At 46.4% G+C, this 21,104-nt stretch overlaps 6 protein-coding genes across 6 annotated transcripts; 2 read left to right on the forward strand and 4 right to left on the reverse strand. All coding sequences in view use genetic code 12, as the record gives it.

The window, feature by feature from the left end:
• Positions 1 to 95: 95 nt before the first annotated feature.
• CXQ85_004572 (Golgi transport complex subunit) lies at positions 96 to 842 on the reverse strand (the record flags this gene model as incomplete). The annotated part of the gene is made up of 1 exon (XM_025488186.1): positions 96 to 842. The coding sequence occupies one exon, from the start codon at positions 840 to 842 to the stop codon at positions 96 to 98; it is 747 nt and encodes a 248-aa protein (XP_025342848.1).
• Positions 843 to 5,491: 4,649 nt separating this feature from the next.
• RFG1 (HMG domain-containing transcriptional repressor) lies at positions 5,492 to 6,787 on the forward strand (the record flags this gene model as incomplete). Its single annotated transcript, XM_025488187.1, has 1 exon — positions 5,492 to 6,787. One exon carries the CDS (start codon positions 5,492 to 5,494, stop codon positions 6,785 to 6,787), a length of 1,296 nt encoding a protein of 431 aa, XP_025342849.1.
• Positions 6,788 to 13,102: 6,315 nt separating this feature from the next.
• On the reverse strand, positions 13,103 to 14,122 carry DRE2 (electron carrier; the record flags this gene model as incomplete). The annotated part of the gene is made up of 1 exon (XM_025488188.1): positions 13,103 to 14,122. One exon carries the CDS (start codon positions 14,120 to 14,122, stop codon positions 13,103 to 13,105), a length of 1,020 nt encoding a protein of 339 aa, XP_025342850.1.
• Positions 14,123 to 14,988: 866 nt separating this feature from the next.
• Positions 14,989 to 16,167, reverse strand: CXQ85_004575 (uncharacterized protein; the record flags this gene model as incomplete). The annotated part of the gene is made up of 1 exon (XM_025488189.1): positions 14,989 to 16,167. The coding sequence occupies one exon, from the start codon at positions 16,165 to 16,167 to the stop codon at positions 14,989 to 14,991; it is 1,179 nt and encodes a 392-aa protein (XP_025342851.1).
• Positions 16,168 to 16,954: 787 nt separating this feature from the next.
• CXQ85_004576 (kinetochore-associated Ndc80 complex subunit) lies at positions 16,955 to 18,727 on the forward strand (the record flags this gene model as incomplete). The annotated part of the gene is made up of 1 exon (XM_025488190.1): positions 16,955 to 18,727. The coding sequence occupies one exon, from the start codon at positions 16,955 to 16,957 to the stop codon at positions 18,725 to 18,727; it is 1,773 nt and encodes a 590-aa protein (XP_025342852.1).
• Positions 18,728 to 18,839: 112 nt separating this feature from the next.
• Positions 18,840 to 19,388, reverse strand: CXQ85_004577 (mitochondrial 54S ribosomal protein mL58; the record flags this gene model as incomplete). The annotated part of the gene is made up of 1 exon (XM_025488191.1): positions 18,840 to 19,388. The coding sequence occupies one exon, from the start codon at positions 19,386 to 19,388 to the stop codon at positions 18,840 to 18,842; it is 549 nt and encodes a 182-aa protein (XP_025342853.1).
• Between the last annotated feature and the right edge of the window lie 1,716 nt (positions 19,389 to 21,104).

The following is a 21,104-nucleotide window of genomic DNA, read 5'->3' on the forward strand; positions in this document are numbered from 1 at the left end:
AAAGCAGGACACTAATTGAATTTCAACCATGCCTGAAGTCTCACATTCTCCCAAAGTCAATCTCACCTTCCACCTTCAAATCCACATTAGCCTAATCACTTGGCCTCCGAGACGTTACCCACAATACGCTGGCAATGTAGTAAGCTCATAATCACGTCTTCATACCCGCTTGGCTTCGTCTTGACAGTATCGAGAGTTTCTTTTATATATGCTTTGAACTCAAGTTGCAAAGACAGAAGCCTCGTTTTAAGATTCTTCTCAAAAAACACACATCCTTCGTCCTCCTTGGACTCGTTCAAAATAGCATAAATCTTTGTAGCAGAAAGGTACAATGTAGTTAACGTAGAAAGCTTTGGTTTAAGGCGTTCACTGCTGAGTTCACCAATGTCAAGCCCTAGAAGCGTCTCAAAGCTGGAGCACTGTTCGTTAAGCAAAAGGATCAATTTAGCTTTATTTTTAAGCACATTAAGACGCTCTTTCTGCTGGAGTGCTCTTTTTGCCGTAACTGAAGAATCCGTAAGGTTCTTTTTCGAAAACTGAAGCTGTTGGTTGAACTTGCCAACATCAAGCGAAATGTTATTGATAAGGTCCAAGCATCCACCAATGGATTGGCCTAACTGGATAAAACTCGTGTACTCGCTGTTGACCAAGTCCAAAAGGTCCTGGTTGAGCGTCTGGGAAAGCGATTTGAGGTCTCTAAGGAGGGAATCTAAGGAAGTGAATCTATGGTTGTCGTAAAGGAACGAGTCTGGATCAAAGTCTGGGTTATCGGCGAAATCGTCCCTGGTGATTATGGCAGGGTAGACGAAGTCGTCTTTGCCGTCTAGGTAACTAGCAAACATGGATTGTGAAGATGGTATGGATGGTAAGACAAGTTTGAAGGTAAAGTGTAGTAGGTGAGGTGTTGATAATTCGGGCACGTGACGAGGCACGTGACGAGCATGACCCGGCACGCCTTTTCAAGCTTTCGGGATACCCATTGGAATTTCTCCAGCTACAACATACTACAACAACAGGTGTCGCCGTAAAATAAAAAAAAAGAGATCTGCCGTGGCGATCGCTGGGCAAAAGCGCAAAAGAATGTATATTCAAAGAGACATTGTTGTCTTTGTGTCACTTCCCCTGAAAGGAACCAACCCAAAAGGCCTAAAGATGCCCAGAGAAACGTGAAAAAAAAGACGCTTTGGTGGAGCCAGGCCAGAAAAAAAAAAGAAACGTCTCCCAGGCAAGTCTACACGGAAAGAGATAAGTGGACAAGCAAAGCCAAAGGTTCTTTCCCAAGCGGGCCCAGGATAACATGATTGGGACAGACAAAGAGCCATTGTAGGGAAAATCGGAAAGATGGTGGAAAAAGAGAGGAGTGGAATTGGCATAATAAGGACGAGGGAGTATGGAAGGTACGGGTTACAAAGACAATGGGCGATAACGGTTGACGAATAGGACCCTGGATGATCGAGACAGACAAGAAAGGCGTTAGATCGGTGAGGATTGATTGCAAGCGAGAAAAGGACAGGAGCACTGGAGGGGTAAAAAGACAAGAAGGCTTGGAGGGGGGTTCTGGGGCTCTGGTGGATGTTTCAGGGGGTGTTCCAGAATGGAGAGAAAGGCTAGATGTTGGGGGATTGAGGAGAGAGAGAGAAGGGTCCTTGTGGAGGGGGGACACTAGCCACATGTGGCTAGTGGTAGGGGGAGGTCAGGGGGGCTGGAGGGCAACAGAGTCAGCAAGTGTCAATGCAGAAAAGGAGGGAGAGGCCCGCCTTGTGGCTGGTGAAGCAGACCCACCGACCCGTTAGTGGGAGGTTGCAGTTGCAGATGCAGATACGTTCGCGAGCCGGTGCGGACTGCATACAGGGGATGTGAACAAAAGGAGCGCAAACGCGCCATGCTGACCAGAGCGCAAACCTCAATGGACATCGATTGGCGCTGGCCGCATTGACAGTTGAAATATTATTTACTGACGTGCAGCATACTTCCCCCCCAAAATAAAAAATAATTAAAATGCGGGGCATAAAAAAACCCTCCAGCAAGCAATCAAAACCTTAAAAAAAAGCACACAGAAGGAAGCCAAAAAACAAAAGTCTTGAGTAAAATGCTTAGCTGGGGCTCGGCCGCCTTTATTGATCCTGTGTCCTTCCCCACCTCATGCTCCCAAGATACCTCATGCTACAGCGTGCACGATACACGCAGTGCCTAGGCTTTTTTTTTGTCTGTTCGTCCTCGCTATATGCAGTACGCGCATTTACTACCTATGGCTGCTAAAAAAGTCAAAAAAAAAAAAAAAAAACACCTCAACATTTACCATTAAGCACATTGGGGAATGAATAAAGTATATTCACAAGGCTTGGACGTCGTTCCATAAAACGTCCCAATTACCCCATTAGGCGTGTTCCACCTCCATCTTCTTCCAATGCCTCGAGTGCGCCGCAGCACCTCGCTCAAATCCCCCACCAAAAACCCACCCTTTAACGAGTATCGCTTCTCTCACCTTATTCTCCCAAACAATAGACCCTTGAAGAGCCGTCAATCTTTCTTAGTAAACAAGAAAAACAGTCCATCTTCATAGTAAGGCAACTTTGAGAAAGACAGCACGGCTGAGCGAAAAGAAGCCCTGAAAGACGTGGAAAGCTAGAAGCAGCTAAAGCAGTAGCAGTTGGCAGCTCGTTTATTCCTGAAATATCACCATCACCGACGGAAACAAGAAGAGATAAACTCCGCAATCGTCAAATACGTTGATTGCGTTCCAACGGCGCCCCAAAGCCATCTTCACGTGGGATGGAGGTTCTGGAGATGCGGGGGGGAAGGAGAAGTGCCTGAAACAGGGAGGAGGGCCGAGTCTGGGGGGTCTGGAAACGGCAGTAGGGGCGGTGGATGGGGAAAGGGGAGAAAAGGGAGAATAAGGTTTGGTAAGGTTGGGTTTCTGGTAGGGTAGTATGGGGGATAAGGTTATTCCGAGAATGGCCGGGATGGATTTTTTTTTTTTGGCTTTTTGGAGGTGGTTTTGTTCCAGGCTTTGTCGACGCACGCGTGCAGCCATGGGCCCTGCATGTTCTGCATTTAACCAGGATACCCGCTGCACCAGCTCCTCACTGTTTATGCACCACTGGACGTGGGTTCGCTCCGTGCTATGTGCAGGAGGAGATTTAGGATTACCATAGAGTCTGGCATTTTTTGCAACCATCCTAATGCCAAGCAGAAGTGGATTTGGTGATAAAAGCGAGAAACGGTTGATTTGGGCGTAGGTGGCGATGTAGGCACCGACGTAGGCGTAGGCACTGGAACATGCCCGGCGTGCAGCCCGTACAGAAATGAAACATCCTTTTGCCGAGCTCCAAAGACAAGAAATGGTGAATTACAGGGAAATACAGGGAATGAGAGTCGTAGGGGTAAAAATGAGCTTCAAGCAAGTTTTCACATAAAGATCAGCATTCAAACGGACCCTAAACTGCCAAAAAGGAAGGTCCAAAGGTCCAGCACGATCAGAAACCTTCTGGAATCACCAAAGAAAAGGTCTAGGGCCTTCTGGAGATACCAGTGTTCGAGATTCAACCCCAGGCGTTGGGTCCTTGGATCTGCTCCAATTGATCCGCTTCGGATTTGGAGTCTGCATTAATTTGCATTTCCCAGGTTTGTTGGCTGTATGTCTTTTTGCGTTGGAGATACTCCTCTGGACATTCAGACAACAAAAGATGCCCCCAAAAACGACATAGCTCCGTCAACTTGACCTATTTCCTGCCAATCCATAATCCATGCAATCCATCAATGACAAAACATACCCTCCTCTGCCCAACGGCTGCACCGATACGAGTGACTATAGCTTCCACAATTGGCGTCTCCTTCTATGAATAATGCGTCGATCATTCCTAGCAAAAGGGAACGATAACCTACAAGGATGAAGCTTTGAAGGTAAGCTTTGAAGGTGAGCTTTGAAGCGGAGCTTTGAAGCTTCACTAGGAGTACTACTTGAAATTCATTTCTTGAAAATTGCTTGAAGATTACTTTCAGATTACTTTCAGATCATCACTTCATGAACTTCACTCGAACTTCACTTCGTGAAGTCCATCGTGAAGTTCGGAAACCTCTCCCAACCACCGACAAAGCCCAAAGAATCCACCAACAAAGCTGCTTGAATAATGCGCTTTTGGGGATTTTTACCTTTTGTCATGTTTCTTGTTAAGTTAAGGCTTTCTTTTTTCCACTTGTCTCTTGTTTTTCGCAGCCAACTCCAAAGAAGCTCTTCGTCAAGGAAAGTAACTTTTCCCGGGCCGAAGGTGTTTGGAAAGTGGTTTGTTATTGAGGGGACCAGAGAAAGGTTCAATGGGATCGGAGGGTTGACGAGGAGGGGCGCAATTTAAATGGGAGGGTTTATATGTGGAGATTTGAATGGGTGGTAGAAGACGTACGGCTGGAGAGTGGAAGGAAAAGAACCAAAAGAAGGGCTGTGATTGGTGGGAGACAAGGGACTGCCTGCAGGACATCCATAACGTCTCTACTAACATTTGGGAAGTCTCTACACTTGGTCTTTTCACACTACAACTCGATACGGTAGATTTGAGGTCGGCTCGGCTGGTAAAAGGAGACAGTTGGAAGGATGAGGAGGATCATGCACGGACTGCATACAAGCACACCGCGGATTATCTGCAGCTTCTTCTGCTTTCTTCGTCGGCGCCTGCCCCGTGTAATCGTACACTGCAGCGGTTTTACACGCCAATTCTCGCCACACAGAAGTATCAGCGAATCTAGCTTAGACCTCCAAGAAGTGTATTTTGCCCTAGGGCGTTCTTGGGTGCATGTGCACAAAAGCAACCATATGCGCATAAATTGATCTATATGCAGTATACAACCTTCATACAGGCCACACACCGCACCGCATCTGCATTGCATGCACAAATGAAAAAACAGAGCAGAGACGCACTCAGACACGCATGACGCACGCTGCACCTCTGCACGTCTTTTTTATATATTTTTTCCTGTTTTTTTTTTTTTTTTTTTTTTTTTACCCTCACAACTAAGATGTCCGTTCTAAACCCGCTTGTCTATGTACAGCGAAATGACGCACCTTCTTGACCTTCCTATCTCAATCAAATATAAAGTCTCGGAAGCTGCTCCACATTTTTTTTTGTTTTGGGATTTTTTCCATCTTTTCGTTTTCAGCCGTTTGGATTCAAACCACCTTTTTTTCCCCTTTGTTTCACTTCTTCCCTCCCCATATCCCCCCAATTGAAACCCATCCCCAAAAGGTATAAATACCCTTGACCCCCCCACACAAACACAAAGTCCAGGTTTTTCCCCTTTTTTCATTTCCAGGCACTCATTTGTTCCTGACTTGATGTCCACAGCAGTATTCTACCAACCAGATCAACTTGGCGTGGAAGAAGTACATCAGAATCACCATCATCACCAGAACCACAACCACAGTACCAGCAGCACCAACAGCACCAGCAGCAGCAGCCAAAACACCACTGTCCCGCCATTGCCTCCTTTGGCCCATCTTATGCCCTTGAGTCTGAGCTCCCAAACCGCTGCCCAGACATCCACGTCGAGTTCCACTGGTCCAGCTGCGACTGCATCAGCTTCTGGCTCTGGCCCAGCACCTACGCTGCTGGATTTCATGTATCCGGTGGTTTCCTCTGCCAATAGTTATCCTGGCTACCAAGCGCTGCCAGAAGTGGCGCCCCAGAGCTCCAGCTACCACCTGAGTATCAATAACACCCCGGCCACTCCGCTTAACAATAACTATACAGCGTCCGCTGCCATGTTAGCTCCCCACAATTCAATTCCGGGCCCCAGTGCTCCCATGATGGCTCAGCACCCGCTTGTAGGCGGGCCCGGCCCGCTGTCACACCCAGTTCCGTTTGCCGGGCCTCAGGTGCAAGAAAAATGCACTTGCAAGTCGAATCCGAACCGTATTCCTCGTCCCAGAAATGCTTTTATTTTGTTTCGCCAAAAGTACCACCAATCGGTGCTTGACGAGTCCACGGAAGCGAAAACTAACCCAGAAGTGTCCCGTGAATTGGGTCGCCGCTGGAGATCGCTTTCGCCTCAGGAAAGAGAACACTGGACGAATTTGGCTGAAGAAGAGAAGAAGAACCACGCTAAAAAATACCCAAACTACCGCTACACGCCTCGTAGACACGGCAAGGGCAAGCACTGTCCGTCGTGTCAGCAGAAGCACATGCGTCAGGCCCAAATGAACCAACAGCAGCAGCAACAACAGCAACAACAGAAACAAAATATGATGCGTAGTCTGCTGTCGGATCAGGACGGCTTGTTGGGACAACAAAATTTACAAAAGCTGCCATTGAACCAGTCGCTGAATTTTGCTCCACAAATGCAGCCTTTCCTGCTCCAACAGCAGTACTCGCTGGGCCAGCAGTCGTTATCAGGACAACCTTTGCAACAGCCATTGCAACAATCGCAACAGCCACAGCAACAAGGCAATCCTTATATGCTGCTGCAAATGGGCCAGTTTGTGTTTCAAAGTCCTTTTAATCAAGTTGGGCCTCAGTTTGGCTTCCCTGAACAACAGCAACAACAACCACAACAACAACAGCAACAGCAACAGGCACAAGGTCTGCCTCAGCAGCAGGTTGTTCTGGGACAAGGCCAGGGCCAACATCCTAATGAAAAGATGGGCTTTGTTGACATGAACCAGCCGCACTTTATGGGCTACGAACAAGGTGGTTCACATCAACAAAGGTTTAATTCCTTGCCCACGGCCGCCATGGGAGGCAGCTCCTACAATGGCCACGAGGTGTATATGCAACCGCAAGCACCACACCAAAGATGAGTTGAGATTTTTTATTTTGATTGATATGAGACTGGCGCTCAAGGAGAGAATGACGACGAAATGTACACTATGTTGCCGTTAACCGGCTTTCAAACAAATGGGAAAGCCAGCTTGCAAGGGCAGCCATCGGTAGAGCCGGTGGTTCCTTCGCGTTTGCAAATGGCTTTACCAGGGTAACCACGAGTTTGTAATTTCTGTTCAGACCGAGAGCAGACCGATAATATACTTTTTTATTACATTTAGCCAATGTAGACTTCTCTTTTTGTTGATGCTGGCGAGCCAAGCTTACTCAGAGAAACGTTGGACAAAGCACAAGCGGGTCGGCTGGTAGCCAAGCACAATGAGTCTAAAATGAGGAAATACGAAATATAGAGAAAGCGTGTTGGAACAAGCCTTGGGAAGGGCTATTATGTGATGGATATTATTTAGTATTGTAAAAGAGGCTCCACAGCATTAAACAAGGCATCTACAGCGTCAAACTCACAAGCGAAGAAAGCCAGGCTGGTTTTAGTAAACAGCAAATGGAAGCTCGGTTTGAAGGGGATCTACAAGGAAAATTGCAAATCCCAGCAAGTTATGGTCATTGATAAAGTTATGATAGAAGGATGAGTTATAGAGAAAAGCTATTTATTTCCAGTTCCAGAGGTGCTGGGAAGACGAGAAAAACAGCACTGGAACGAGAAAATTCGGGACACTGTTTCCCAGAAGAGGATGATTTGATCAAACATCTAAACCCGCTGAGATGCTCCTTTTACTGGTAAATGCTGGCGTTCAAGAGATCGGGTGGTGCTGGCGCAGCATGTGCAATGTGAGCGTTAGGAGCCCGTGGCCTATTGAGCCATGCAGCTACTGCGTCAGGGAATATAGGCTCAACGCAGGGTCTGCATACGCAGAATGCGAAATAAAGGTGGTATGGCAACACTGCAAAAAAAAAAAAAAAAAAAAAACAAAAAAAAAGGACAGCCAGAGAGGAAAGGAATTTTTCTTGTTTAGGTATTCGTCCCTTACGGATTTGGCACTCATCTTACTGGAATGTCCCAGTTTCCCTCTTCCCAACCATCCCCCTACGCCCTCCAGGAACCTCTTCCTTCTCTATTCCCTCTTCCCCTATCATCAACTCTCCCCCGTAGCGTTTCGTCTAAGCACACACTCAAACACCCTTGCAGAGTTACCGAGAAGACCCTCTCTTTTGGGCCCATTGTATGCGGGCCCTCTCCCTGTACTTCTGTGTTTGTATGGTTATTTTGGGAGGAAAGACGCTTTGTGCGCCTCCATCCAAGAAGGCCTTGTGTTTGGCTTTCACTATCCCTTTGTAATGCACCAAGCCCAAGCCCAAGACGCCATATTTGGGGGGTTTTTCCTTCTTGGTTAGCATGCATTTGCATTGTGTGAGTGGTTTTTTTTTTTTTTTTGCTGTTTCCTTCTGCCGAACAGTCTATGCAACGCAAAGCCTTAAAACAAAAAAAAAAAAAAAAAAAAAAAGCACTGAAGTAAGCTTCATGAACACTGACGGCGCTAACGTTCCTTTATCTCCTTCTCCTTTGACCTTTTGTTGAGTTTCCTACGGCACTACTAAACAGCCTTGCTATTTTTTGTGTTTTTCTTGCTCTTACAGCTTTTACGATATATCTTTTTGGGCCCTTCCCCTCGTAGTCCATATCCCTCCGTAAACGTAACCTGACATCACTGGGTTCCCGGAGCTCCCGCTGCTTCTTAGCTGGGTAAAATGGACTTAGAGGTGCCTTTGATGCACCCACACGAATGATTTCCCATTGAATTGGCGTTTAGTGCTGGCGCCTCAATGAGAGCATTCTTGTACTTTTTTTTTTTTATTTTATTTTACTTATTTTGCCAATGGTAGTATTTCTTGGAAAGACAATGCTTGAACAGTCGCTGGTGGTCGGTCACGGCATTGTTCCATTCCCAAATGCTGATCAGGCGCAACAACGCCTCTAAAGTATATGGTATGGAGGCTGGCGATCGACGAAGGGCTCACCAGGACGATGACAGTGAAGAGAGGTGAAGAGAGAGAAGAGAGAAGAGAGAGGCGGTTTAATTATTTTGATATATTAAATCAACAAATAGTGCCCTTGTGCTGCTGCTGCGTTGTCTTGTTTGTTTCTGCTGGTCTTTTCTTGGGAGCATCTGGCAACGGACTTGTAAATGGCCTTTATTTGGTATTTCTACTTTTCGTATACTTCTTGCCCCTTGTTGAACAAGGCCCTTTATGGACCCCCAGGCTCCTTGTTTCGTAGGTATCTCCTAGTTGGGAAAAACAGACGCCAAATACTTGGTCAAGGTTTAGCCTTCGTGGATTCCCGGCCCTCTGACACCGCCTGGCGATAATTTGGTGCTTGGTGGGTGGAATTCCGGAATGTTTCACTCTGTAACTGCTAAGATGCTTTTTCAGCCCTCTGGAACATCAATCGTCGCTTACCCTTGTTCTTTGCTTTATTCTTGACGCTTGTTCGGCTTCGTTTGTTTATTTCCACGTTTGTTTCTGTCTCCAGGGGTACTTGGTTGGCTAATTGTATCTGTCGATGGGACGTTGACAGACGCCAATCCGATAGATCGACATTGCTGATTGTTCCACAGATCAGAGAGGCTGTAGAAGCTGAATAGCAAGCGGTTTGGTCTGCTGGAGTTCTGGAAATTATGGATTAATTAATTGATTATTTGGAATATTCATTTGTAGGTTGTATATTTGGATCTCTGGAGAACCGTGGATTTTTCTGCCAAGGGAAACAAGGATTTTTTATTAAAATTGCCTGGGATTTAAAGTGGTAGACATGGTGATACCCCCTGAATACTCCCCTAGGGTTGCTGCCTTCCACTTCTCTTCTTGAACATCAATAGATTAACAACTTCCAAGGAATCTCTCGAAAACCAAAGAAAGATAGAAAATAGAACATTTACCTAGAGAAATTTTATTCTGACATTGGCTTTGTCGACGTCAATGCGCTGTTGTCTCCTGAACAATAAGGGTGCCCCATTCAAAAGTCAACGTAAAATCTACATTATACATAAAAAAAACCACCACCACCACCAGAAAGCGAGATCACAACGAGACCTGGTTAATTCAGTATGGTCCAGGTTCAATTTCTTCCTTTACTTATTCCATTTTCAAAGTTTCTAGCCCTTAGGCAAGTGTCCGCCTCACATTGCCGAGCAAAGCGGGTCATGGCCTGGTGCTAATACGCAACGGCAATTATCCAATAAAAAAAGACAAAAATAGGGGGAACCAACGGAATAAACTCGTATGTGGATGGAGGAACAATAAGGAAATTAAATGGAGGTCAGGAAGCGTCGTTGGAGTCCAGGTTTCGTTGGCACACTTATCAGAAAAAACACCCTTCGCCATGGGTACTGGTTCAGGGCCATTTTCCCCTATACATCGCTCCCAAATTAACAAAACATCAAAACAGTGTGGCCAGCAACATGTTTCAGCGACTTTGCGTCAAACCAGAGTAAGCGATACCGGCCTTCACTTCAAACCACGGCATCCAAGCGTATCCAGCATAGTCTGAAGAAGGCTCCTAATCCAGGGGATCTATACTAGTGGGATCATAACCTGGAAGGAAGGTAAAGCCCTGGTTACAAGCTGTATCCATCTGCCGTTGTCAAGCGACGTACAGACATTGCCAGACCCTGTAAATGCTAGATGAGAGCATTTGGAACGCTTTTCGGTTACGAACCATGTCAGGACCCAGCAAACAACAATAGATCTCTCATAACCTAATGGAAAGTCAGGCGGTTTGATGCGGTTACAAAAGAAAACAAGGCGGTATTATTCCCGTGGTTGGCGCTCTCCGACCGATTCAGCCAAGTGTCAGTATTTATCCGTTGCTCTGTCGATGGTTGTGAGACCAAGTGGGCCTATTGTCGGCAAGACAAGCAGATTGTGTTTGTTGTCATGGATACGGCGACAAGGAAAGGTTTTTTTGGGTAGTCTGTGGGACCAAGCTTTGAAGAATGGAAAAGAAACGAAAAGTGCCATTCTCATGAAGATAATAGAAGTCATTGAGAAGAAATAAAGTGAAGCAAGTGAATTTAGAGTTACATGAACTCACATTGACGAACTTACCGAAAGAAAGTACAACACTCCAAGAAATCCTTTTCTTTTCGTCTGAGACATTCCTGGTAACCGGATAGGTGCTAGACCCTGTAAGGGACAAGGCCAATAGGAAAGGCTCCATTGCGCTCCGGTTCCCGGGACGCCAGCTACCACAAGGGTAAAAATAAACCAATACAGAATTACGCTGACAGCGTCTACGAGAGGCCACGGTTGCTATTCTCAACGGTTCGAAGACCATCTTCCAACAATACAAAAAACATGCTCTGCCAGTTTGGAGCCTCTAGGGATGCATCAACGCAGGCGCAAGTGAAAAAAAGAAGAAACACGGTAGAAGCCCTTGATGGTTTGGTTCGTTAGACGCACGGAAGGCTTAACACGTCCCTTGGACAAGCCAGAACAAGTCAGGACAAGCCAGGGCTTCCACTACTAGTGATGGGGTGTTTTTCGGGACGGCTTTGCATGAAATGAATCCAAGATATTTTTCAGCCCAAGGTGAAATTTGCCTTCGCTTCATGCAACTATAATTCATGTGGAACAATGAAGTTGAAATTGACACACTTGACAGAACCGTTTATTCGATTTTTGGTTTCTGATACTTGGTCTGCTCCTGACACTGACTGGTGTGTTCCTTGAACTGAAGCCCCGTCTATCGAAGAGAACCCTATCGCAACAGCACTTAACGACCCCCACCAGACCCCCTCCGCAAAAAGCAAGAAAAAACCGCTCGGTGGCTGTTTCACCGCCATAAGCACAAAAGGCTATTACGAGATGCGCAGTTCATAACGCTTGTATTACGCGTGGACAATACCTCTGCTGCATGCTTGACTTTTAGTGCTTACTGCTATGCATGCACCTTTGACGTGAGGGAGACGTTTTGGGACGCTATGCGCTTACGGTGGTCCTGGGGGAAGCTAATGGAGAGTCTTCTGTTCCATGGTATGGAGATAACCAACAAATCTGTTCCACTGTTAAGTCATGCCAGCCCAGCCAAACACTCACAACGCAGATGCACTGGTTGTGGAGGTGGCGGTTACATTACATGTTTAAGGTCAACCGCATGAAGGCATGGCCAGTGCCACTTTCAGAGAAAAAAAAAAAAAAAAAAGACCCCAACCAGGGCATTCCTTCCAGAACGTCCCCCTTTCCCCTTTCCCCTTCCCCTTTTGCCTTCCCTTTATACTGTCCTCCCACGCCAGTTGGTCCCATCCTGAAACAACTCACCCACCGCCGCTGCTTCCTAATGCAAGAGAACATTTGATTGTTCTCCTATTGTTTTTAACTCGTGGTGCCTGGAAAACCCCGTAAGCCTTGAGAGGGGCGGTCCGCCTCTCGAAACGCATCTCGCCAGAATCTCCAAACGGTGGAATTTAAACCGTATGCGTCGTCGAATGGCCCTGGCCTGGGAAGAAAAAACAGCCACTTAGAGACACACTGGGATTTCTTGGGTTGCTTTTTTTGCAGCAAAGGCGTTTACATCAGGGAATATACAGATGCCTACGTCGGTGGATGTGCTTTCAAATGCATGGCGCTTCGGTATGGCTGTGGAATTGTGGGTGTTGATTTGTAGATGGACTGATTGGTCTAGGAAGGTGGAGACGTCGCTGGAGATGCAGATACTGGATGCTTGGACAGTTGTGGATGATGTCTGGCGGGTTATTGGGTGATGTGGTGGGAGGTTTGGGGAGGGGTTGGATGTGTTCTGGAAGGTTAATGCATGTACCAGTGACGTGGTGTTGACGTGGATTGGTGGCTCTTTGGATGGATGTGGATGTGGATGTGGATAAGAATAAAAAGGTGAATTTGGGGAGATCTAATGGTCTCTTTTATTACCAAAGGATATGGTGATATTTTATGAGCTGGTCTGTTTATTAAGATATCAATTGGTTTTGAAAGAGGTGGGATATCCTCTTTTGGTGTCTTTCAAGGCAATTATCACAATAAGACAAAAAATTCATTACAATAAGTGTTTGACTAGTACCCATTCCACATCTTGGAGCTATATATCACCATAACTTGACGATACTACCTTATAAACGGCACCATGGAATCCTGGAAATACCAGTAAATGTCTGATCAGACCAGTATTGGCTCTCCTGGTATCAACTCTTGTACAATTCATGCCTTGTCTATGGACACCTTCTGCCAAATTCCATGTACATCCACAGAGCCAGTAAACTACATCTGCTCTTCATCTACACCTACTCGGCATTCTATCCAACCGTTTATTCCCATGAGTGATGCTAAATATCCTCGCCGAAGCTGTCGATGGTAATGGCCTCTCCCGGCTTGAAAGGCGGAAGCCCAAGGTATGGGCAACCGTCACAGCGGAAAGCGTCTCCAAGAGCACACGAGCCGCATCCTCCCGTCTTTCCTTCGACGGTAAAGTCAATTTCTGTCAATTCTTCCTCTGTGAACTTGATTTTGTTCTTTTTGAGACGCTCTTCGATCTTCATGGCCTCTGCAGTGGCCAGCTGGGCCATCTTGCCCAAAATAGAGTCCTGGAGCTTCCTGCTGTCGTCAGCTTCAGCTTCCTCAAGCTCCTTAAGGCCACAAGTACAGTCCTTACACGCCTTCCGTCTCTTTTTACCGTTAGGCAACTCACACTTCTTAGGCACAATCACGTTGACACGATCTAGGTACAGTGACTCCTCGCCAAGAAGGTCGTTTTCGTTGATGAGATCGTCTCCCTCGTCCTCAGACTCCTCGCTGAAGTATGCCAACTTTGTACTGTCTAGTTTCCTCTTCATGACCGAATCCTCATCGTCGGTGTTATCCGACGTATCCGTCATGGCCGACGGCGACTGGGCAGCCTTTTTGAATGCAGATTTCTTGAACGTAGGCAAGGCCTTTCCCGTATTGCTAGAAGCCTTCTTCTTAAGCAACACCGTCTCAGTAGCAGGAGCAGGCTTAACCCACAATCCTGGCTCCTGGACAATAAAGCCCGCCATGAGTACATCAAGATCCTGATCCGTAGGCAAGTTGCCCAGCAACTGCCCACCCTGGACCAAAGTGTCAAAGAGCTTGCTTATAAGCACTGGAGCGATAGACAAGTGGTTTTCATTAGGATTGACATAAACAATATGGTCAAACGAAGCAGCAGCCACTTCCACGGCCCCCAGAGCAAAACGATCGATTATATGCTGGGTTATCGTGGCCGAAGGGAACTTGGAGGCGATATTCGTCTTGGTGGATTCCACGAGTGCTTCATCTGTCACCACCGTGGGGTGGAGAAGCACCAAAGCAGACGAAGTTTTGTGCATTTTTAGGATTTTGAATAAATAAGGAGGTTCTTAAAAGGGGTTCTTCTTTTCAGTGAATTCTGGTCTTTTTTGTAATCTGTAAGGGATAGGGGGGTTTCTTTGTCAGGGGAGAGCTCGAGGGCCAGATTGGTTGTGTCACAGACGCGTAGGGATCCACAAGAATGTTCTGGATGCAATTAAAGTTAGCTCTTTGTGAAAAAAGTTGGTTTGTGGTGGACAGAAAAAGGGGAATTTAGCTTATCTTTATATATTAGTCAACCAATTTTTTTCTCTTGTTAGGGTGAAGCGAACCATACTGCATATAAGCGGTGGGTTCTCACAAAAAAAGAAAAAGAAAAAGAAAAAAAGTGCTAGGATGGTGCAATCGCAGTGGTGCACGGGTTTAGGAGCCGTCAGCCAGCCGGCTCTTCACAGTCCATCACCATGGATAAGGCTTCCAACTTGGGTAAATTGATCCCGCCGTAAAGATCTGGTCCATTTGACGTATATACCTTTTTTGAAATTGATTCATAGCAAGAGAGGGTATCATTTTTGAAATAGAAACTTCTTTTGGTTTCTTTTCCCTCAAGCCGCGGTGACCTTCGCAAAAGCCGTTATTGGCTCATTTCTCGTGTGATATTACGTGCTGAGTAACCATGAGCATATCTGTCACAAGTGACAAAAACATCCATATTTAGCCATTTCTGCGTCACGCCATCGCACTCGTTTAGTCCAATAACACATTAGACTTAATCAGCGCCGGTACCTCGTAAAATACGACGTAGACCGTGCTTATGCGATCTCAAGCGTGGAAATAACTTCTGTGTTTCACTTTAAGCTCGGTTCCCCACCAAATGCTCATCGTAGTCTTTGATCTCTGCAGTAGTCTAGGACGACGTGTCGTCGCCTTCCGACATGGTTGTCTCTTCAATGTCTGTTTCATCGTTGTCAACGTTCTTTATGATTCCCGATATCGGGGGAAGCACTGTGTTTACCACCAGTGACGACCGCAGAGAATGCGTAGAATTGGTGTTCTGGCTCTGCTGCCGGCTGTGGCCCCTGCTGTCGACGAGTTTCTGTGGCGACGAGAGCAGCATGAGGGAGAACACGGCGTCCTGTTCCGAATCCTGCGGTGGACTGTGCTTGTTGTTGAAGGCCATGTTAATTGGCGGGAGTTTCGGAGGCCCATCCTTGTCTTTGAGCGGGCTGCCTTCGAGGCCCTGGCCATTTAAAGTCAGCGCAATTGACGAACGCCTGCGTTCACTGATATTGGAGAAGCTGCGCCGTTTCTCCTTTTGCCTGGAAAACGCTGCAAGCAAAGCATTCTGAGCGTTGGAATCGGCTTCTGGCGAGGCCATTCTTATACGGTCCCGCTTGAATTCAGGCAGTTGGCCGAGTTTCTCGTTGTGTCCCTGAGATGGAGGCACTGGCAGTGCCTGAAGTGTCTGTAGATTTAGATTAGCTCTCAGTGGAGTCAGAAGCGTGTTGCCACGAGGTGTACTGGAAAATCTAGGGCTTGATGATTTGAGCATCTTCGTTGGCGACTCTTTGGTCGACGTAAATGACTGATCTGAGAAATCTAGCTTCACAGGGGCAATCTGGGACTTGTCCCGTTCTCTATCCTGGCCCTTAACCTTACCAAGAGCCGAGCTCAAGCGAGATTTCAACTGCGACGAGATTTCTGCAAGCTCTTCCTTGTTGGGGCTCAGTTCATCCGTGAAAAGACGTTTCCCTGGACTAAAGAACTGCGGCGTCCGAAGCAACTTCAGTCGTCTGGGCGTATCCTTATCATCTGAGTCGTAGCCGCCATTTTTCGGCGTCTTGAGCACGCTCGGGTCAGAAGTGCTGGAGTTGAGCTTATAGTCTGGGGACTTGAGCAACCCAGAACTCGTCCGCTTGAGCCCTGGACTGAAAGGTAGCTGGTCGCCAGGCTGTTCTGGAGTGGCCAAAAACGCCAGCAACCGCTTTTTGCCCTTCGCCGCCGGCGGCGTAGAGGGAACGTCCAACTTGACAGATTTGGCAATTTTGGGCAGTGACACTGGCGTGCCTGGTTTGTTGGAACTCATAAATGGGGTCTTGCTATTTTTTTTTTTCGATTTCTGATTGTCTCTGAAAATGGATCTTTTCTGATTCTTCCAATTAAGCTTTATAGTTCGAAAGGCGGGTTTCTGGGGAATGCTCCTTCAAAGGCACGATGGTGGTCCAGCTAAGATTAGCAATTCTAGCAAGAAACCAAGTCGCTGGAGGCGGAACGGCAAGCAAGGGGAATGAAAAGGGGGAAAAAGGAGTCTAGTACAGCGTCCAGTACGGAAACCAGTGACGATATATGATACGTAGCCGAAGCCTGGACTATTGTATTTGGGATAGACGGAGGGGAAGAATGTTTCAAGTGTTCACGGTAAATAACAACAAAAACATGGTTCACCGCATAAGATTATGCGTGACGCAGGTCACGTGATGGGATTTGGTAAAAGGAGGGGTGGGGGACACACACACTTCCACTTCCTCCCGTGGGGCACAATGAGGGGCGAGAGGGGTCCCCATTGTTCTGGACGCTATATACAGGCCGTATATATTGAAGGATATAATAGAACACCCTGTGAGGCCCAGGTCCAAGCCAGGTAGCAATTGTCAGGCGCAATGACATACATATTTCAAGTGAAGGGGAAAAAAGCCGAGGTGCGGTAGAGAAAACGTGACACAAAGTCAGGTGATGTATCACATGACCCAGATCACGTGCACAACACTATCAACACTCACCAAAACAAACAAGATCATGAAACCTACCGCTTCATGACCGACGTGAATACGCCGTCCGCGGCACAGCTCCTCAAAAGGACTCAACGGCTATCCATGTCTGGAGCTCGCAGAACATCCACACACCGTGTTTCAGGCGGTTTCGAGTCCTCCAGCAGGAGAAGATCAACCCTTCTTACTACCCCTGCAACAAACAGACGCCAAAGTCTTTTCAGCAACGTGATTGCGCCGGCGTCTTCCCAGCTGGCAACACACTTGTCTCAGCAGCAACATAGAAACCCGCCTGCAAAGGTAATTGACCTTCGACCACTTAATGATAAGGCGTATTTGGAGATGCTTATGGGAGAGATCTATGATTTTTTGGTTGCCAATCGGTTTGAACTCGAGATGAACCATGCTGTTTCTAGAAGAACGCTCCAGCTGCCTACACAGAAGGAGTTTGTGTTGATGTTTCAGTTTCTTTACCGGAAGATCGATCCACACTTTGTGTTTACCAAGTCTCTTGAAACAGACGTTATTCAGGTGCTTCGGGCATGGGAGTATCCATATACTGAGCACTTGAGTCGAACACATATAAGTTCAGTGGGTCAGTCGTGGCCAAAGTTTTTGGCGATGTTGTACTGGCTTATGAAGCTAAATTTGGCGCTTCTGGGGCTTACAGAGGATGATATGATCGCTTCTGATGATCCTTTTGATCGTCTTTTCATACGATACACACATCAATGCTACGGCGCTTACATTGATCAGCAGGAAGATTACTCTGGCTACTATAAAGAACTCGAGACTGAGTTTGATCAGATAAATGCAAAAACCGTTGAAGAACAAGAAACGAGGACACAGCGCTTACAAGAGCTTCTTCAGCAACGTGAAGAGCTCAAGGGTAAAGTTGCAGAGCTTGACGAAGCCCATGCTAAATCTAGAGCCTTGGAGAATGATCTCAGGCAGTTTTCTGACTATATGGACAAAATGAGTGAACGTAAGGAGAAATGGGGCGATGTCCTTCAGAAAATGGAAGAAGAATTAGAAAAGCTACAACACCAGATTCTGGAATTGCAAGAAGAAAAGAAGAAATACGAAGACCAGCTCACCGCAAAGGGTCTTTCTGCACTGGAGATTGATCAACTGAACATCGAGAGAGATAGACTTTCAAAGGCCATTGATAAAACCACAAATAAACTCAAGGATACCCAACAAAATATAGCTGACCAGGAGTACCAGCTCAGGCTGAGCTGTGACAGTCTTGTTAACCTTGTCAGCCAATATAATTACTTGACTTCCAGGATACCCGTCCAAGAGTATCTGTTTGAGTTAGCAGTCAACCCAGACCTCGCTCAAACTAACCAAGAAATCAATTCAGATAATGTGTTGACGAAAACACTTCGTGATGAGAAAGTCAAGCTTCTACAGTGCCGTTCGGCTCTCACGCAAGAACTTCGCAAGAAGCAAGAAGAAAAGCTTAAGCTACAAGAAGAAGTCGACCAACTTCATGTTAAAATATTTGAACAAAACGAATTCCTTGATGGTATCAAAGCCAAGTGTCGCAAGACCATGCAGCTTTACTCGGAAGCGTACGATTTTATGATGACCGACAGCAAGACATACTCAGCCAAGATAGAGAAGCTCGACCGTGACTTGCAGACGCTTCGTCTCCGTGTTAACACCGGTATCATCGAAGCCGAAAGTACCATCAAGAGTCTTCGTGTAAAGAAGCAAGAGACAGAGTACCGCATAAAAGAAGAAAGAGAGAGTCTCCACCGGATGGTTCTGACGATAATAGACCAGGTTCTCGACTTCAAGTATGCGATCCAAGAAGGCCTAGACGAGCTCGATACGCTCGCTTTCCAGGAGCTCGAGGCACAGGATGATTGACATGATTCGTGTATGTATATTGGGACTAGCTCTCATGGAGAGCAGGAATGCAATGGGTAATATATACAAGCGGCGGTGGGATCCAGGGCGACGATAAAAGCAACCTAACGACTTAAAACTCGCCACGCAACCACTGCTGGGTTCTCTTTTCTCTGTCTTGTCTAGCAAGGCTTCTTCTGGCAGACCACGACTCCTTGATGGTCTCCAACTCCTTGAGCACCTTGGCCTGTCTATCCTTACTGATGCCCGAAATGACATTGACCCTGGTTTTGTCAACATTGAACTTCTTTGCCAACTTTGGAATCGTCCATTCATCTGGGTTTTCTTGCCTCAACTTGAGGATTTCTCCAACTACCTCTGGTGTCAACAGGTAGTCCTTCTGCTTCTTGATACCGTATATAAGCGGCATATTCTCAAGCTCCTCTGGAGTGTAAACCTTCCACTTATCCTCCAAAATCTTTAGACGTGGATCGTTCTTGGGCAAAAACAACTTGGGTGTTTCCCTATATGATGGAGCAGATGCTGGTGGGTTGTATATGAGGCCCTGGGAACGGACTGGTTTCACGTTGAAACCTGATCTCAGGTTGTTGTACTTGTTTATGGGTTGTGTTTCATGGGGAAGGTTCTTCAACGAGTACCTCCTGACCGCTGACTTGAACATGGTTGTGGTTGGTTTGGCGAAGCGTTGAAGGTATTTTTCAGTGTGGTGAAAAAAAAAAAAAAAAAGTATCACCAGGTCGTGTGCGCACAGGTTATTGGGTAGTATGAAGAGGAGGAACGGGTAAATGGACAGGGAGGGATGGGACAAGGAAGGGAAGAGTTGGAGGGTAATGAGGGACGATGGGGGTTGTTAATGGTTCTTTTTTGGTGGTTTTTTGGTGAGTTTTGGGTGAATTGGCGGTGACTTGGTCGGTGCGATGGTGGACAGTTGAAGACGCAAGAAGGTGTTGAGTGAAAAGTGATAAAATGTGTGTAGATAAAGTGAATGAAGTGGAGTTTGAGGAGGTAGAAGTAGAGTTTGACGTAGATTGGCTGGATATAGGTTTTTGACTCTGAGTTGGTTGTTTGCATGGGATCAGTGGTGGAGATATGGCATTTGCAGCCATTGCCATGGAGCTCAAGGAAGGACGTTGAGAGGTGGAAATGGGTGGATAGGAAGTGGGTTACATGAGGAAAAGAGAAGAAATTGAAGTGGATGATAAGAAGGAGAGGTGGAGTGGAAGAAGGTCTTTAGCGATTGGACTATGCTACTGGGGAAGGCTTCAATGGACATGGATGAGGAAAGCAAGAGCTGCTTGTCATATGGGCAATGAAATTTAAAAGAAAAGACACTTATTGCTTGGAAGGAGATCTGAATAATGATTTTGACGGATTTACGTTCGTTTTATAGGTTTTGGATGGAATGTCTAGGAGTGGTACTGGCTGGTAGAGCTCTCGGGCTGAAGTCTTTCAACTGACGATTAGGAGCTAGCTTTGAGTAAATAATGTTCTGTGAGGTTAGAAAGGGCATTTGGAACAACTGTATAACGTTTATAGATTCTTAATCGTGAATCTACAACAAAAAGCTGACACTGGTTGTCCCAGATGGAAAGTAGACAAGAGACAGTAGTTTTGCATTCCAGGAACCTCTAGATCCTTGTAATCCTTCCAATGAAGGCATAATCAGAGCTTAAGAGCATTGGAGGTCATAAAAAGCATTCTATATAGAGAATAGTATTATCTTTTCAATGCCAATACTTCAGTAGTCAAGTAACATGTATCCTAGACACTAGCCCTAGAAGTCCGTCTCGTAGGATGTTTCCTAACATCAAAAAGACACATTTAGGTTAAAAAAAAAAAAAATGCTTTAAGCCAGCAGCTTCTGTCACACCGACTCCTCCTAACGTTAATTGCATCATGATCTCCCCAAAACCGATATAAAGTAATACCACACTCCAAACCGCAACCCCAAATACCCAAACCCACCGTCCATCCATAACAATGGACCACCAGAAAAACCAAGCCAAAGATCTAACCGTCTGCCTACACATTTACCACATGCTCTCTGTACCCATCCACCAACGATCGTCTACAGTGGAACCGAACAAAGGACCGTTCGTATGCGTTTAATTAAAACACCGATCCGGTCATCTCCAGCGCCAACTGGTCCATTCAAACAAAAGCCGTGCCAACGCTCTTCACCAAACACCCAATTCGAAACATGGTGCCCTTCCTGCCCTCCCCAGGTTCCATTTTGCAACCAGCACTCGGCTTTATCCCTCCCTCGTTTCAAACAATAACTTTGGCGAGAACAAACAATCCAGTTCCTACGATCCAGCGTCAAACAACTCCCAAGCCAACCAACCAACATCGTAAACTGCCAGGCAAACCGTCCAAG

The sequence above is a fragment of the Candidozyma haemuli genome, assembly GCF_002926055.2.
Source record: "Candidozyma haemuli strain B11899 chromosome Unknown H_2014730914, whole genome shotgun sequence".
In the NCBI taxonomy this organism is placed as follows: domain Eukaryota; kingdom Fungi; phylum Ascomycota; class Pichiomycetes; order Serinales; family Metschnikowiaceae; genus Candidozyma; species Candidozyma haemuli.